This window comes from Danio aesculapii, chromosome 21 (genome assembly GCF_903798145.1).
Source record: "Danio aesculapii chromosome 21, fDanAes4.1, whole genome shotgun sequence".
Lineage (NCBI taxonomy): Eukaryota > Metazoa > Chordata > Actinopteri > Cypriniformes > Danionidae > Danio > Danio aesculapii.
In genome coordinates, this window is record NC_079455.1 from 15,581,534 (window position 1) to 15,600,915 (window position 19,382).

General features: G+C 35.0%; 1 protein-coding gene across 1 annotated transcript in view; it reads left to right on the forward strand.

Annotated features, from left to right (window-relative positions):
- Nucleotides 1–4,220: 4,220 nt before the first annotated feature.
- LOC130215008 (teneurin-2-like) overlaps nt 4,221–19,382 on the forward strand; it is a 98,845-nt gene continuing 83,683 nt past the window's right edge. The window contains exon 1 of the mRNA XM_056446893.1: nt 4,221–4,453. Coding sequence (XP_056302868.1) covers nt 4,231–4,453 — 223 coding nt within the window. The 5' untranslated portion in view covers nt 4,221–4,230. The remainder of the gene's footprint in view (nt 4,454–19,382) is intronic.

Sequence of the window (19,382 nt, forward strand, 5' to 3'; positions counted from 1 at the left end):
CATTCACTTAGCCAAAAATAATACAAGTTTCTAGCACTGCAGCATCTTGTTGGCATATTTAATTTACACCGTTTGCTTATTTTATTCAACAAAACTAGCATAAGCCTATAGAATTGAGTGCGAGTTGGTGCTACTTTGCCTTATTGTATTATCATCAATACTTCGTAGTACTTCGCACAAAGGTTCGTAACATAAAAAGCATTTAAAAAAATCTTACTTATGAAATGTTCTGCCTTTGTGCTTTGTTTTCTTAGCTCATTACTACACAAATACACAGTACTAAAGTCCAGCATCTTCACATTGGCTTTGCGGTTGACTAGTGCATTTGAATGACATTTGTTCTGGGAGCACTGTACAAATATGGCGGCGCTATTGATGCATACTTAGGGTCCGTATGCGATATCTGGTGTATATATCTATGGTGTAATGTAATATGTACTGTAAAGCAAGTCTTGATGTATTGTAACAAAAAACTCTTTGGAATATTTCATCATGATTGGTCAATGCCATTCAAATGCGGTCAATAGCAATTTTAAATAACACACAGTCTCTTTGCTTCTTTTTTATATTCATCAGTTGCATTACAAATTAATTTAATAGCTAACTGTATGGATTATAAGACGATAAACAAGATTTAAAAAGGGTTTAATGTCTAATATGTCTTTCTTGCCTCATAATTAGTATGTTATGTAAAAATTGGTAGGTGAAATGTTCCTTCGTCTTGTCTGAAAGCTGCCTAGCAACTGTATGCTCTCTCAAACTTTGAATTCAGTGAGCTAATAAAATATTTACACTTTAGAATCAATATCCCGTGTCCAGTTATTTACTTATGTAGGGAGTAGACCTTTAAAAAGCAAGAAATTATACAGCCAATTGTTATCACAAAATAAAACCCTTAGAAGGTGATACAGTACAAGTGCCCTTCGTTTTTTGGAGTCCTGATCATCCTATCAGAGTTTGTACATGATGTATGTTTTATAACATTTACACACGGAATTATTCACATAGATTATATTGTGTTAATCTGTTTTATTTAGCTAAAAATGACTACACTGTAAAAAAATTATTTGATTACTTAGTCATGACAACTTATGTTTTTAGTTAATTGTAACTAATTAAACTTATTTAAGTTAACCATGTTCTAACTCAAGTTTATAAGCTACGCAAGCTGTCTTTCATATAGTGTAAGTTCATATGAAAATTTAAGGCAACCAGTATTGTGTTACAGTGTATGAAGATATTTAAGTAAACAAGGCATGACGATATCTGGATATTAAAAACCCTAACATCATGATATTCTCTAAGTCTGCTTTGAAAATGTAATAACAAGTTACTGTAGTTAACTAAAAACACTGATGGTGCAGTTAAACCTGATTGGTTTGGTTTTGACTATAATCAAAAATTTGATCTAAGTAAGTGTAAAGGCTGCCTCCTGAACCTGCTGTACAGCAAACAAGCAGACAAATACCACTGAAAACCTGTGAGCACCCGGTAACAAAATATATATCTTTTTTCATCTCTTAAATTAATTTATAGGCCGTTTGTATTACTAATGGGAGCATGGATGCTAAGTGAACCATGTATCTCTTTTTATTTATGTCGGGATAAACTGAACAAAGAGAATTGATCTCCAAGTGGGAACACACCCATAAATAAATTAAAGGAATAGCTTATCCAAAAAATGAAAAATTCCCCATAATATACTCACCCTCAAGCTATCCACGGTGTATACAACTTTCCAATTTCAGACGAACCCTGTTGGATTACTTTTAAACTTTATACTATATAATGGTGTTGGGTAGTGTCCCTTTTATGAAGCTTCCAAAAACATGTCTTATGAAGCATATCAATACTTTCGAAACAACATGATAAAATAAACATCTTCTTGACTGACCTTTTACTTGTCGAATGACACATAACGATGATAACAATGATGATGATAATGTATACCAATTGAAACAAATACTGCTGTGCATTCTCTGACATTTTAACTTCTTATTTACCACTTTCAATTAACTATTGGCATTTAGTTATCCTCGTTTGTCTACTCTTATCATGGTTTCCACTACGAATGGTCTTAAATTATGCGTCATATTGTATGTTGAGTCAGAGATCAGACAAGAAGTTGTTGAGAACACAAATTTAGCTGTCAGGAGTCATAAGTTTACGAACAGTAGAAACCAATTCTACGATTTTGATCCGGTTAAGACAATACTCTGAATAAGAGTCTACCATGTAAACAGCAATTTTTGATTACCTTAATCCGATTAAAGCCATAATCAAACTAAACATAAATCGAATTAAGACATGTGGATTATTCCTATTTTAGTCACATTATTGAAATGCGTTACAATATAAACACCTCAATCAAACTATCACCATTTTATAGTACTTTTCACTACATTTTGCGACAGAACACTAACACGGCACTATTGAGTGTTTGGTGTGAGCTGAAACCAATGACTCTGCAGAAAATTCATCCACCAGTCCTAACCTAGTACTCTCATCCAGTACCTCTGAGTTTGTCGTGATGGCATGAATGAAAAGTTAGTGAATAAAATGTCAGAGGTGGTTTGTTGCTTGAGAATTTGTATCTATCGTCATCTGTTTGCACACATAGTGTGAGAAAATAACTGCAGTTTAACTTAATAAACGAAACGCCCAAAAATTGCATATGGTGCCATGACGAACACAAACTGCTCTTGCATGAAACGCTGGAGGAAAATAGCATTGAACGGTGATGTAATTAACATCAATTTAACTAATGTACTATAACATGCAAAACAGGAACATGAAAGGGACATTCAAAGCGCAACCCATGTAAATACATATCATATAATTGTCTAATTCAGATTAAGGCAAATAATTGGATTACTGATGTCCATGTAAACGTAGTCCGTGATTTGAGCTTAAAATGTAAAAAAGTTATATTTTTGTTACAAAAACACCTTGATCTGCTTCATAACCATGTGTTAAATCCCTAATGATGTATGGGTTCATTTTAAGATGGATTTATGCACATTTGGAAGCTTCAAATACACTTCAACACCATTATTAAACATGGAAGAGCCAGGATAAATTGTAAAAGTACTCTGGCTGTCTGTGTCTGAAAGAAGAAAGTCATATATAAAAAGAATGGGTGGAGGGTGAGTAAATTACTTTTAGTTTTTTGGGGGTCACCTGACCTTTTTTAAAAAAAAAAAAAAAACTTTTTAAAGTTCAAATTAATACTATTAATTTAAGTTCAAATTAATGCTTCACAAAGCACATACAGTATGTTAGTAACTCATTGATTCTGCTTCAGATTGTTGGCAGAGTGTTTTTTTTTCCAAGTATAAGAAGTCGGGTCCTTAAAATTATAACAGAAAGAATATATAAAAATAAACCCTCAGATGCACATACAGTATATTGGGGTGTTCACAGTTCTAAAATCTGAAGATGATTTTAGGGGTTTATAACAGTGACTTTTTTTTTTATTACCTTTTTTTTATTTGTACATTGCGGTACCAAGTAGGTTTAAGATTCTGATATTTTTATCCATATTATAACAGAATCATGATATTGTGATTACTGCTCTAAATATGTCCTTTTAAAATGTCTGGGTAAAAAAACAACATATTTTTTTGCAGATTGAACACAATGGACTGTATTTTATCTTAAGAAACATTTAAATTGTTTTGGAATGGTAAACATGTCAGGCTAAATAATTAAAATAAAATCCTTGACTTCGGTTGTCTTCATTAGTTTCAAAAACACAGATTTCTTTACAACTTGAAAAACGCATCTTTGAATTTATTTATTTTCTTTGGATATAATGTAAACAACTGCACTGTTCAGGTCCAGCGTGCTGAGATGTTGGTTTATAAGCTGTTTTATTTGATTTATGACCAAATATAATACTTGTTATGAAAGAAGACTTGCATATAGAGTTGAAGTCAGAATTATTAGCCCCCTTTGATTTTTTTCTTTTTTAAATGATTTCCAAATGTTGTTTAACAGAGCAAGGAAATTTTCACAGTATGTCCGATAATATTTTTTTCTTCTGGAGAAAGTCTTATTTGTTTTATTTCAGCTAGAATAAAAGCAGTTTTTAGTTTGTTAAAAAAACATTTTTAGGTCAACATTATTAGCCCCTTTAAGCTATATTGCTTTTTTACCGATCTGCACACACATCTCCTCTATGTCTCCCTTTACAGGTAATTGGCATAACTGTCTGTTATCTCAGCAGCGATGGATCTGAAGGACAGACGGCGCTCTTTAACACGGGGTACAAGTGGAAAGGAGATGCACTACGCCACATCCTCTTTGGACAGCGAAAACTGCCACATTGTGTCTCAGAAGTCATATAGTTCCAGCAAGACTCTGAAGGCCTACCAGCAGGACGGACGCTTGCGTTATGGAGCATGTGTGGCAGAGCTAGTGCACCAGGAGACGGAGGAGTATGTCAGACAAGGTGAGATTCATACGAGAATGGAGGAAATTGTCATGTATTTGGCAGCTATACTGCAAATGCTCTTGGTCACAGGAGTAAGATTATGTTCATTCAAAAACACAGAAGTCACTTCCAGAGCTCCAGACTGATATATGAGAGCAACATCAGGATTTGGGGGAGGGTCACATTTGCATGATTTGGTTGTGCTAGGTTTTAATCATAATTTTATGGTAAAAAATATGTATGTTATTGATAATAGTATTATTACTAATATGTGTTTGTGTTTTGTTGTATTATTAAATTATCATCGTTTACGTTTAAATGCAGTTTTCAATTCACAATTTATTTATTTGTTTTTATATATTTTTAAATCTAAAAATTTTTTTTTTTTTACTTAGCACTTTTGACAGTAAAGCGCTGAACTTGTGTTGAGATACAGATCAAAATAGTTTTATATTAACACAGTATTGCATAAAAACATAGCCTTTGCTATGTGAAAACTATTTTAAAATATATTCCGAGTAGACTACTCTAACCATTGTTCTTTAATGGTGTTAGATGGAACTGACCAATCTAACAGTTTAATTGATTAGGAATTTAAAGTATTTTTGTAGCATGTTTTCAATACTTTACTATATTGTATAAACAAATGATATTAGTGGGTGGAAATGGCTTGAAGGTCACTAAGTGCTTTTCCATTATAACCCCTATATACAGGTTTAGCTGTAATTTAATGGCTTTTTCATTTTTAAATAAAAGTGCTTGTTTGCGGGGTATTTTTACTTCATCTTGAAACGTTTCCTGTTAAAAATCTTTAGGACAAATAGAGGTTTGGTCATGGGGGATTGCATCATGATGCCTCCCCCTTTAATTTTCTTCATTAATAAAATTTTGATTTGTCAGATGGTTTGTTTGTGGCATCTTTCGTTGGTAGGTGACCATCAACAGTTTTCTCAGAGGATGGCAGACGAACAAACCATTGCTGCAGCTCTGATATAAGTTTTATTTATGCAGTGTTTGGGTGCTCTGTGTTTGTCTGAGGTAATATTCAACCATTATTACTGAAACGTGTATGTATTACAAGCAAAGTATGAAGCTGGTTGGTTATTCTAGTCACATGACTCGTAGTGCGCTTGTGGCATTCTGAAAAGTAGAGATGTTTTTAACCTGAAGCACCTGGAAAACGCATCCATGTCACTCCTTGTTTGTGCGTGCAAGCTGCACACCATTGGAAATGATGAACTTGTGTGTGAATAGCACCTTAAATGTGTACGCACACAAAATAGACATATATTTATATAATATGTGATCTTTTTTAATGCATAATAGGGGCTCTTTTTCTGGGGGGGGTTCACCTTTAATATAGAAGATAGAACAGTAGAGAATATCGACATGAAAGCGTGGGGAGCAGAGTAAGGGGAAGGATCGGCAAAGGACCTCTAGGCAGGAGTCAGACTCAGGTCGCCGTGAGCACCAGAGTGCATGTGTTGACATATCAACCACTACGCCATACGCTTATTTCACGCAGCCACCATTTTTAAGAATGAAATTGAGGCTGCAGTGGGAAGAAACCCGGAAGTATAGCATCAGTCCTGTAAACATTGCAACAACATGCTGTGAACTTCAAACCTCCAGCTGTTGGCGCAATTTTAAAGTACAGATGTGGTGTAAACATCACTTTCGGTTAAGCTTAATTTAATCAATTAAAAGCATATTAGGCATCAAACAGAATCGTAAGAGTAATACGCTTAAGTGTCCTTCTAGGCTTCAGTTCATGGCACAAGGTAAACACTGTGGGGACACTTCTCTGCTTTAGCCTATGTAACCTGGTGAGCAATAAAACAATGCAGACCTTTGTAGCACACCCTCGTGTTGTCTGTAATAGTGTTGTCACGATACTGAAGTTTTAAAAACATCCATTTCCCGCTAACATTTAAGTGCTGCTGAGAGCGTTCTTAAACATCTCTGATTTGCCATAGTATTCACCAGTGCTGAAATGTGTTAACTGAAATGACTGTGATTGACCATGAAGGTCATCAGTTCACCACTCTTTACATGGACACTGGAGCAGTTTTAAATCTGTGAAGATCAGTTGATTCATCAAGCGGATCACTCCTCTGTGTTTGCACTCGGTAAACATCGTGAAGTGCGGTGGGTGACCTGATGACCTTTACGGCCGATCACAGTCATTTCTGTTGAGCACGTGAACACAATGGCAAATCAGCACTGTTTAAGAACGCCATCAACAGTGCCTTAAATGTTAATGGGAAATGGGTTTTCTTTCACCAATATAGTGAAAGAATCAGTTCATTAACTTGAGTTTGATAAATGGCATCTAAAATGTGTGTTTGGGAAAGAAAACGTTAGCTAACTAGTGCCATTTCCCTTAACTTAGCTGAAAATGAGGTCAAATATCCCTTTTATTTTCACCATTCATTCAGAACAGACCTTCGGGTAACTCGGAAGGCGTTGAAATGTTAAATTTGCGTCACTTTCCCTTCGCTGATAAGATATACAGCCAGGTACGCAACATTCCTATGTGACTCCAAGCGATAGTTCCAGGTTTCTTCCAACTGCAGCCTCAATTTTGCTGTTTAAAATGGTGGCCGTGTGAAATCAGTCTACTGACGTCGATATAATAGGGGCTCTTTAAACATATATAGATTTTTTACATTAGCTGCGTTAAATAAGCTGCTTTTACCAAGTCGCGTCACATTTAAAAGAATTCATTATTAATTAAAATAAATTATTACTTGCTATTCTAAACATTTAAATATAAATATTCTAGCTCTTCCCAGATATGAAATCGCAGTAAATGGCACCTGAGCTTTGAAGCTCCAAAAACACATCCAAATTACAATTTTAAAACGTAAATAAAAATAAATTCAGACTCAGTAAGTAATAGATATTATTTTGCTGTATGGATGACTTTTATTTTAATTGAATATACTAATTTTATTTTATTTTAATTATTAACTTCGTTTCACATTTGTATTTTCACTATTATCCAATATAACATATTTTTAAGCAAATAATCGACTGTCTCACGAATGTACAGTTTTTCAAGTGCATGTTGGATACATCAGTCTTTAGGTCAGAGTTTTCTCATTAGTTGGAGCTTTAAGACAAATGCCATCATGGATGAGTGTTAACCCACATAATCCTCATGTAATAAAAACAGAGGTGATGATGTATATTGTAAGTTTTCATTTGCAGCTGTTGTAACTTTTGATCTGCACTGAGACAAAGTTTTATTACAAATATTTGTTAAATGTTATTGTTCATCTCATCCAACACTGACACAGTAAACACAAACCAGATTTGTGCTAAAAAATTATGATTCCTATGATAGCTTAACACAATTTACTGATTAAATTGATTTTATATTAACTGAAAGAATCAGAATTTTGGTCCTCACGCAGAAGCATCTGCATTTGTGTATGATTTAATTGTTTTTAATAAGTTATAAGACAATCCATTTTGACTCTTTGCAAGGCTGTTTAAATAAGAATTTGATTACGGTTTATATCAGGAGTCATGTCAATATCATTAAACGCTTTAAGTCTGTTTTGTTGCCTTCATTTTGAAAACAAAAGGTTTTACTGACAATTACGTTTGACAGTAGCTGTATAAAGGCATTCCTTTATTTGCAGATTAATTTAAAAAATCTGATTAATTACTTTAGTTTATTAGTTTGATTATTTATTTCTGTTTATTTTTTTTGCTCAAGGATAAAGACACTCCCTTCACCAGTCAAGCACGCTTTGGTTTGCCAGAATATATCTTGCTATGAAGTGTTAACCAGTTCTAATTACTGTTCAACCTACTGACCTTCCTCAATCGCTGTGCAAAAAATCGATGGTAAAAATGAAAGGCTTTGAAAACTTTGTGCCATGTTGAAAGCTGTCCTTACAAACACACCTTAAGCCAGGTTTGTCAATATATCAGATAAAGAGATAATAGAGGTGAACTGCAGTATTGAAGAAAACCTTCAGCCTTTCAATATCTGCTCTCACTGTCCTATTTCTCACATTTTAAGTTTCATCTAGTTGAAATAGTGTGAATGGGTCATTGATTTTTCTTTTCTTTTCCTTTTTTTTTACATTTCAAGCAGCTGCAAAACCTTAGATGCATCCTTTTTGCAATCAACATTACAAGAGGCATCTCACAAAAGTTTCAGCAAGGACACATTAAATTGACCAGAAGGGACAGCAAAGGCATTTATAATGTCTCAATAATTGCCTCTTTTAAACTCTCTATTACAGAGAATTCTGAAAATGCATGAAAATGAATGAAACTGTGTAGATGTTTTCAACATTGACAGCAATTAGAAATGTTTCTAGAGCCTGAAAACAGCATATTAAGATGGTTTCTAAATATTGTGACGCTAAAGACTGGAGTAATGATGCTGAAAATTCAGATTTGGCAAAACAGTAATATATACAGATGAAGACAAAATTATTAACCCTCTTGTAAATTTCTTTTTCAAATTTTTCCCAAATGATGTTTAATAGAGTAAGGACTTTTTTCACAAAATTTCCTTTTACATTATTTAATCCGAAGAAAGTCTTAATAAAAGAAATTTTTAACTCTTTAAAAAACAAATTTAAGATCAATATTATTAGCCCTCTTAAGCATTTGTTTTTCAATTTTCTACAGAACAAACCATCATTATACAATGGCATAATTATCCTAATTAACCTAATTAACCTAGTTAAGCCTTTAAATTGCACTTTAAGCTAAATACTAGTATCTTTAAAAAAATATCTAGTAAAAAATATTTTGTGTAACTTTAGGATGCCGACAACGGAGTAGAGGATCCACATGCAGTACTTCATTTAACAGAGAATGATCAGGCAGGCAATGGTCAACACAGGAGAAAAGCAGGACCATGCAGGCTATTCAAAAGAGTTGTAAGGGTCACATGCAAAGAAATCAGTTTAGGTGGCAAACAACATAAAACAATTAACAAAGCGAGGGTCATGAAACAAGGCAAGGCAAGACAATGGAACGCTTCAAAATGTTACAGGGTGTAAACCAAACAAGACTCAGCAATGTCTGTGAGTGTGTGTGCCGTTTATATAGTCCATTTAATCAGTCTTGAGTAGCTTCCAGCTGTGTGTGTGTGTAATCAATGGAGAAACAGGACAGGTGTGTACATGTGGTGCCTGAAGGGAGTTGTAGTTCATATGGTGGCAGAATTGTTAGCTGAGTGGAAGTGAATGTTCTCCAGAGATCTATGAGTGTTAGATTGCTGGTGATCATCACAATTATGTACTGTCATCATGACAAAGATAAAAGAAAGCAGCTATTAGGATTTTGAAATGTGTTGAAAAAAAATATTATTTCCGTTAAAAAGAAATTGGTGAAAAAAATATACAGGAGCCTAATAACTTAAACTGTATATTCCTGTATATATATATAACTTAAATACAATTTAAAACATTTCTTTAAAAATTGCAAATTTCAACCTTTTGAATGGTCAAGAGCATAATATTTTTTTAAAGGTATAAATAAAAATTCTTAAAATAAATTGGTTGCAGTTGCAAGATTTACAGTCGCTGATTTGCAAAGCAGTTTCTTGCCATTTATTCTAAACATTTCTAACTTAAAATCATTGTTGATTAAAACAAACTCATGGGCATGTTATTCCTCAGCTACACTTCATTATTATAGAATCTGATTATACTGGGGATTTTCCACTCTCAGCTCTCAGACCGGATTGCATCCAGAATCAACATACGGATATTTTGTCTGAAATCCACCAGCACAATATTTCAGTGGAGACTCAGCCAAACTCACAATACAGCCTGAAGCGATTCTTGTCAGGTTTTGATTCGGGAATGTCCAGGAGAGGAATGCTGCCTGTCATTCTGCATTTTTTTTTCTACAGGCTTCTGTTCTTTTCAGTAGATGCTGGCTCAGGTGTACATCAAATGCGGCAAGAAAAACCAAGAATCTTTTAATAGCCGAAGATGAGATGTGCCCCACTAGCAGTGCCCACATCTCATTACAGCAAAGTTTCATCTACCTAAAGCAAGAAGTGACCTTGTTGTCACTTTTCTCCTTCGCCGCGTGCTATAAAAATAGCCACGGAGTCCAAGCTGCCTCGTCTTCAGAGCGGATCAGACAGACTGAGAGAAAATGATAGACACCAAACCTGGACTAGCGGTCTCTGGCTTTCAGTAATCTGAGCTTTCCAGCGATGCGTCCAATTCACATACTATCTGTCCTAAATAGTATTTGAAAAAAAAATGGAGTGTCCCAAATCATAGAATGTTTAAATGAGCATTCCAAAAATACACAGATGGTCTACTATTTACAGTGGAATCTTGTTGCACAGATCTGTGCTCACTTTACTAGATAATACTTTCTATAGCAAGTTGAGTGTTGGATGTGAAATTGATTGTAACCAAAAACAATGGATAAACGGTTTAAAAATCTACAAACATAAGGATAAGATAAGACTACATTCAATCACAATTTGCGAAGTTTATTTTGCTAGCGCACATTATTAATCTTAAGCTAAACCAGTAATCTTTGCAAGTTAACCTACTAAAAAAAAGAACTATTTGCTTCTGCTCTGGAATGGCAGTCCATCTCTGATAACGTCAATTGGGCGTCAGTTTGATCGTGCTTAGCCATGCCCCTCCAATCGTTCATTTACATAGAGTGAAGTCCAGCTCACACTGTACAATTTTTAATAATCCTACACGATTGAAGCATGTCAGACTGCACGGACATAACTCCCATGTTACCTCATGGCATACGTAAACAAACCGTAACGGTAATTTTGCTCAAAGTGTGCCTTTATGATAAAATCAGAAAAAAGCAGTTTTGCCATTTCCGTGCACTGATTCGAAGTTCTTTAGCTGATTGCATCATCAGATTCAACCATTCAACTATTGGCTCTTGGATTGATGCTTGTCGCAGCTAAAGTCACACTGCAGGAAAGGGTCTGAAATCTTGTACCTGCCAGAACTTCATCGGATGGAAAATTTAATCGTAATGAGCAATAACCAGCATCACGGTGGCGCAGTGAGTAACATGATCGCCTCACAGCAACACAGGCCTCGGTTGGGTCAGTTGGCCTTTCTGTGTGGAGTTTGCATGTTCGTTAAACATGTGCTGAATAAGTTGGCAGTTTATTCCGCTGTGGTGAACCCAGATTGATAAAGGGACTACGCTGAAAAGAAAATGAGTGAATGAATGACCAATAATCGGCTGTTGGTGAACATGTCAAACCAACGATCAAAACTTTAGACTAGATTTTAGACTAGGATTACAAGAATCTTTTTAGGATTACTACCAAGTGGTAGATAAAATCACACAGTGTGAGCAAGACTTAAAAGATGAGAGGAGGAGCACACAAAAAAAGCCACAATTCCATATTCAATATTTAATTTCAGTTGGAAATACATTATCATAAAGTCTACGGCAATCTCTGGTTCTTGACTGTAGGTGGAGATACCCAACTTGATGAAAAATATGTATTTTCTATATGTCTCTGTATATGCCACATATTTCCTGAAATATGATCAAAATAGTATTTACTGCATTTACTTGCCTCTACCGCAAAAAACAACCAACCAAACAAACAAACAAACAAACAAACAAACAAACAAACAAAAAACACACAATCCAGTGTGCTTTAAAATGTGGTTAAATGTGTACCTTGATCAGTTTTGGGAATTTGAAATAGGAAAAATTGTGTAAGGTAACTTCTATTAAATGCATAACTGCATTTAAATGATTCTGTGTTTTGATTGTTTAAACTGGTGATATGTAATTTCATGATGACACATGCTAAACGAAACTGTCATTATTTTTACATCTACTTAATTTCAGTTTATTCATGACAATTTGCATTTGTATAATGTTATTATTAGTAGCAGTATTATTTATTATGTGCATATTTATATTTGTTTTAATAAAAACAAGTTTAGATTTGTCCACCTGTCGGGTTTTGGAGACATCTGCGTCACTATATGGGGCATAAGAATAGGATGTGTGTTTGGATATAACTTTTTTTTTTTTTTTTTTTGACCACACTTCATTATTATTTTTTTATTTATTTGTTTGCTGGAAATTAGAACTGAATTTAGAAATAGTTTTAAAACAAATCTTTGCGCTTAACAAACGAAAATAAATATGTTGGCTAATGGATGTCTTCAGTGGAGTGCTTACAACACCGTTTCCTTACTCCTCGAAAGTAAATGCATAAAGAAAAGAGTCAAAGTAAAGAGAAAGTAAAAAGGCCAAATAGAGAAGGCTGGTTTATCCTCACACAGATGGACTGTTTTCTCACTAATAAAGCGAGAAGACTCTGATTAGTTTAATGCATGTTATGCTCAACACACATCCATAACTCATTAAGAGAATAAGCACAACCCTGTTAGACCATGCACCAGGGAGCAGAGTGTATTTTTCCATTCTTAAAATAGCAAAAGTGGATTCAGACATGCCCTTAATGTTGTTGCGCCATGCAATTTAGACTTTGCGCCTAGATCATTTAAATAGTGCCCTCTGTCTTTATTTCATATTATCCACATTATGTATTTCATTTGACGCAACATTGTGAATTTTTAAGACACTTTTTATGATGAACTTTTAAATAAAAACCCATTTTAAGCTTCTGCTTGGAAAACAAAACACATGAAAGACCCACAAATGGAATATTTACATACTACTTCATCTCCAATACGGTCAGATTTTAATCATAAACGAAAAGTGGAGGATGTGATGAGATGATTGACAGGGCATATAACTAAGCAATAGAATGGTCTGTTAGTGACAAAGTAGTACATCCCAAAGCTTGTTTACTCTTCTCTATCAAAAAGAGTATAAGAAGAGTTCAGATGCAAAAACCTCTAAACACCATCTACAATATATTTTTTTTATATACACATTTTTCTCAGGCTCTTGTGGTCAGCGGGGTCAGCAGTTTTGCCTATTTGTTGATGAATAGGTACTGTTCATTGCCTTTAAAGTGGAATAACTAAACATAAACATAGGAGGTTAAAAATAATGCTCCTTTTAAAAGAGAATTTCACATGGCATTTTGAGGCATTTGCATCTAAACTCCTCATATATGCTTTTAGACCATATTATAAGTAGGTGAACTTATATGCAGGGCTTTTCTTTTTACCTGCCTGCCAGAACATTACATCTGAACGCACCAGTCATGGATATGCTCATATGGTCGAGGGAGGAGTTTTTGGTTGTCGGACGCTCCAAGCTGGTGGTCCATGGCTGTAGTGGGTGTTCAGGGCTCCGCAGGCAGCTTTGCCTCAGTAAAGGCCATATGGCGAGGGAGCTCCGGAAATACGGGCGCACTCGTTATGGACATTTGCGAGAGGAGCGCTGTGCCTCTCAGGCAGCCCAGAAACCTCTTAGAGTCCCTCTAGTGCACTTTTTTCCAGCACAACATCTGGTAGCATGTGCTTATCGTCCTCCATCTGAGCCCTTACTAAGCAGTGCTGCTCCAAACATAGCAGAACATTGAGATTATAGTGTGGGTAATGTGGGATCATGATGGAGGAGAGTGATTTAGGAGGAAAGCAGCAACTATATCCGTCTTTGTGGACACCTGGGATTAACATTCAGCTCGGATGATCCAATCAGAAGTGATGGGATGAGAAGGATTGCTGTTTATATTTGGTAGTGACGTGCTGCGTGTCAGATGCATCACTGCTGACCACTTGCGATTGGATTTCATCATGTCGGAGTCTCTGATTTCAGAACTGTGCATATTAGATCAGCCCTGTGTGTGATGATATGGTCTTCGCAGTGGACACATTCATTGACGATGCATAAAAGCTATGACTTCTTTTGTTAGACAATAGATCATTTAAGGTTGTTAAAATGGGATGGGAAATGCACTAATTATAAAAAAAAAATTATAGGTGGGCATAGATTAATTTAGGATTAATTAATTAATCTCAGAATTAATCTAGACTAACCTAGATTAAAATGGCGAATTTAAGCCGAATCCAGCACGGAACTGAAAGAGATTCTGGAAGTTGTCCTTTGTCAAATGCTAGCTATATAGTTTTTATAATTCTCTGGAACATAATTAAAATTAAACTGTAAGCACTTCTCTCTTTGTGTCATGTCATTTGGAAACCCAAATACAGAAACAGAAGAAGCTCTGTGGAAATAGCAGCGTTTGGACGGCATTTTAACTTTCTCTGCTATAACATTACAGCACCTCTAGCCACACCCCTATGCCACACGGGTTGTCTGCGCGAGGTGTATGCGTGTAACCTGAAGTGTTTGGGATCTCACTAACCCGGATGTATTTTTTTGTAGTCCCCAAACTTGGTTTGCTGTAGGCTTTGCTAAGCTAACTCTGTAAAAGCCAATGTCTCCCTGTGCATTGAACTTTGAGTGTATTACATTTAGAGATGTTGTTTATGTTCACAGCTACATTACATATCAACTAATGTTTAAAATACAGTATCATAGTGGACCACCCCTTTAACATTGTGCGGGTTTTGAATTTCATGCAACTAATAAAGCTAACCCTAATAATACAGTGCAAAATAGTGTAGTTTCGAAAAAAATGCTTAAGAATTCCAAGTACATTTTACAGTTAAAAAGTAGTACAATTTTGTTACACAAAATTGTAAATGTAAAAAATATTCCAATAAATTTTTATTGGCAACAAAAATATAATTTGTATTACATTGTAACCAGGGGCGTCACTAGACCCAATTTACTTCATATGATGCAATCCATATGATTCACTTCATAATATGCAAGTATATTTATTAAGAGTGGTAATTCCGAAATAAAGACATTATTCTCTATGTGCAACCAAACACTGGTGCACAGAAATCCATACCTGCACGCCGAAAAGTAGATCTACTTGCCGCTCATGCGTTGTGAAACCTGTGCCTTTTTTGCGGAGGTGACGGCACGAAGTGAGTTTTGCAAGTCTGCGCCACCGCGTCGCCCCAAATATAATTAATATTTATGCAAAAAATTTCTTTCATGATTTGATCACTCCAGTTGTGTCAAAACATAGATTTCCAGTTACATTTAGGATTAATTTCTGTTATTTAAAATAATAGTTTAATAACAATAGTACTTATTTATAAATTTAATACTTATTTATAAGATTTTTTTGTATTTATTAAAAAATAATATATATAGGGGGTGTGTGCCCCAGTAGAGCTTTATGTCTAGCAACACCCCTGATCTGATTGTCATAACAGCACAATATAAAAATATAATTTTATTTACAGCTTTGTTTAAGCGTTTCAACAAATAAAAATAATAATTACATCAAACAAGCAAAAGAAAAAAAAAACATGTTCAATTGTCAAATTACAAACAATCGTCATATTATATAGTATAAGTAAATCAAAATTTGTGAAAAAATAAAATAAGAATAATAATCATGTGGTATATTATATATAATAAAAATGCTAAAAATAAATAAGTTTTGGAGCATTTTATTATTAATTTTTTGGAATTGTATCATTCTAAATTGGTAATAATGACTAGTACAAATACTGTAGCTTTATTATTTATTCATGGATTTGTTTCAATTGTTTTGTTTCCTTTTTTGACGCAATAATTATGCATTATGTGTGGACTGTAGGTGCTTTCCGAAGAAACAAATGCAGTGAGGCCAAACTTATTAACTTATTATTAACCTAAAAATAACCCTATAATCTTTTCCCCCGCATTGTTTTTCAATGAAACAAAAAATAACAGCATATAGACTAAAACAAGACTGAATAAACAGTAGCACTTTTCATTTTTTGATAATCTACTCCAGCTTTAATATCAGCTATAAACAGGACCTTCAGTGCATTATTTGCATTCCATAAAACTCACTATACTGAAAGCAATAACAACAGAAAATCTATTCTTTTCCTTTTTGAAGTTTGCTCTTCCACACGATGGCTAATTTTAGATCTGCATCGTATGGACTTGTCGCTCAAGATCAATACCAATGTGACTGCATCGCTTTCAGACTTCGATTTGTTTGGAGTAAGAGTAGGTAGTTTAACAAGCTCTTGATAAGATTTTCATCCACATTACAGCTCGCGGCGATGACCGTTAAAGCCAACAGAGGGAGCTTGCAATGGTATAGCAACACTCATGGCCTTAAACTCATGGGAAGATTACATTTTACAGAAAACAGATTACATTTTAATGCTGCTCAAATGTGGTCCTGCTACATGAATTTAGATTCCAAGTCAGTCTCCATCAAAATCAGAGGCCTTTTTCATCTAGAGAGACACTGAGTGATGTATAATAGATGGGTAGTTCCTTTTTTTGTTGTTGTTTGAGATTTGAAGGCAAAATTATTATAAAAATTATTAAAATTATTAGAATTCTGTTTGAAATATTTCATAAGTGTTTCTTTTTCAACACATTTTTTAAACATAGTAGTTTTAGTAACTCATTTCTAATAGCTGATTTATTTAATCTTTTCTAGTATTCAGCTTAAAGTGCAACATAAATATGGTTAATTCAGTTAACCACAACTGTCACGATTCGGGTGTTGTTATTGGCTGTTTCTTAGTATGCATTCTTCAGCATTCTTGCGTACTCGTGTTTTTGTGTAACGTCATCATCAGCTGCCAAAGTTCAGTTCCAAAACTCAAGATCGTAAGAACGGAGGAAGCGTGAAAGCTCCCAGATGTGTTCTTTTTTTTTTCATAATAATTTTTTCGGGGTTTTCACCTTTAATGTACAGGACAGTAGAGAGTAATGACAGGAAAGTGTGGGGAGCAGAGAGAGGGGAAAGATCAGCATAGGACCATGAGGTGGGAATCAAACTCGGGTCTCCATGAGCACCGGAGTGCATGTGTCATAGCACTAACCACTACATCACTGGGCCGACTCCCAGATGTGTTCTTGATATCGAGAATGCATCGATGCAGACTTGAGCACAAAACTCACTCGAAGTCCCAGAAATCATTGCAGCTGAATAAAGGAGGTGGGAAGCTCCACATTTTATGTAGTGTTCTTATTAAAGTTCAGAGATATAACTTATTTGTCTCAGGAGTTTCCCTAAAAGAAATGCTGAAAGACAGTAAACATTACCATGAATATCTTTATAAAGGTATAAACACATTAAGCAGACCTCCTAGGTGTTTGCGATTCCGCGATCGCTGAATCCAACTCAAAATCAACAATTTTTTTTTTGCACAAATTTTTACGATTCTGATAAATTCTTAATTAAATGCAAAATAATCGCAAAAAATTTAAATAATCTCATAAACCATCAAATACCAAACCATATAATCAAATTATGTTTATTTCAGTTTGCAATGAATTGTTTTACATGACTTTAGGACCAGACGGAATCTGCGGACGTTTTTGCCATTTCCGCTGAGAATTTTGGTAAAATTCTGCGGATATCTGCAGAATTATTTTGGGAGTATCATAACTAAAACCTTAATATGTGAAATAAAAAATAATATCTTTTTAACTTTTATTTAATGTTTAAAATGCAAATCCAATTCACTTATTTTCTTAAACAAAACAAGTCTCTCATATAAAATATCTACTAAAATATTACTGTACACACTGCGTTGTACATAAATCAGATGAAAATTTTCATATATTTTAATAATATTACTGTAATTAATTTAAAAAGTGAATAAATATAGATTTACTCACATTTACTCAAGTAAATAAACAGAATTAATGATGGGCTAAAAATCTGCGCAATTCTGCGGAAAATCTGTGGAATTCTGCGAGCGCAGATTCCGTGTGGGCCTACTAATAGATATAGTGTCTCTTAAAAAATCACGTCTCACCTGCACCCTCACAATCATTACATTACATGGAGGGGTTGGGGGTGGGGAGGGGTTCAGCTTGAGCACGACTGATTCCTATGTAGTCATATAAAAAAGTTCCTGGTGGCTTCTTGTATAAAACAACGCCATATTAGCGGAGAGTGAAAAAGTGTTCTACCCAGGTTGACTGAAACGGGAAAGTTGCGCATATACCCTATTATATAACGTATAAAACACTACTCACTACTGCCAATAACAAACCGATGGCGCATATGAACTGGCGATGAGCGGAAGAGTTCTACCCCGGGATCTGGTTTGGTCATGTGACGTTCGACATATACCCATAGACTGTAAAATATATGGACGTAGCATCCGTGACGTCACCCACACAGTAGGTTTCTGAAGAGCGCAAATGAAGCTAAAAGTAGGCGTGGCCAACCGTCGCCATTTTGTTCGCGCGTCATCGCACCCACGGCGGGATACCAAACAAGGGCAAAAAGGCGGAGAGTGAGCGGAGCTACAGACACGTGCTGGCATTTTGCTTGGACCTGGTTTAGACAGAATTTACTTTGGGAGAAACGCTTAATACTTTATTACCTGCGACTCGTTTGTGTTCTGACCACATGTGCTTGGTTGTACACTATATCAATAAAGTGTTTAGACTTTTAAAAACACTGCTGTAATACATTGAGCCACTAAGCAGTGTTCTTATGACATTTTTCAACAGGAGGAAAACCCGAAATACGTCCAAACACTTCAATTATAGTCTGTGTTAGTAAATCCAAGACTATTGATGAAATCCAGGCATAAAACTGTATGACAACGCTTCATATGACTGTTTTATAGCCTACAGCTAATCAATCTGTCAGATTCTGGGGTGCATTACAGCTCTAAAGAACATTATAAATGATAACTGATCTTAAATAAAACACACACATTTATAGAGATGGTATACAAGTATATAACTTTACTCACCAGGGAAACGGAGGCCACGTGAATGGTTTGTGAGCACAATTAAATGCACACAGCATACCATATCATCTGATAATTGTAGGAAATAATCCCAAAAGGCAATTGACTGTGTAAAGAAGCATTAACCAACACAAAAATGCGATGTATATGCTGAGTTTATCGGCTAATTAGCCGTAATCAGCTCAGGTGACGAGACAGCGAGTAGCGAGACCTAG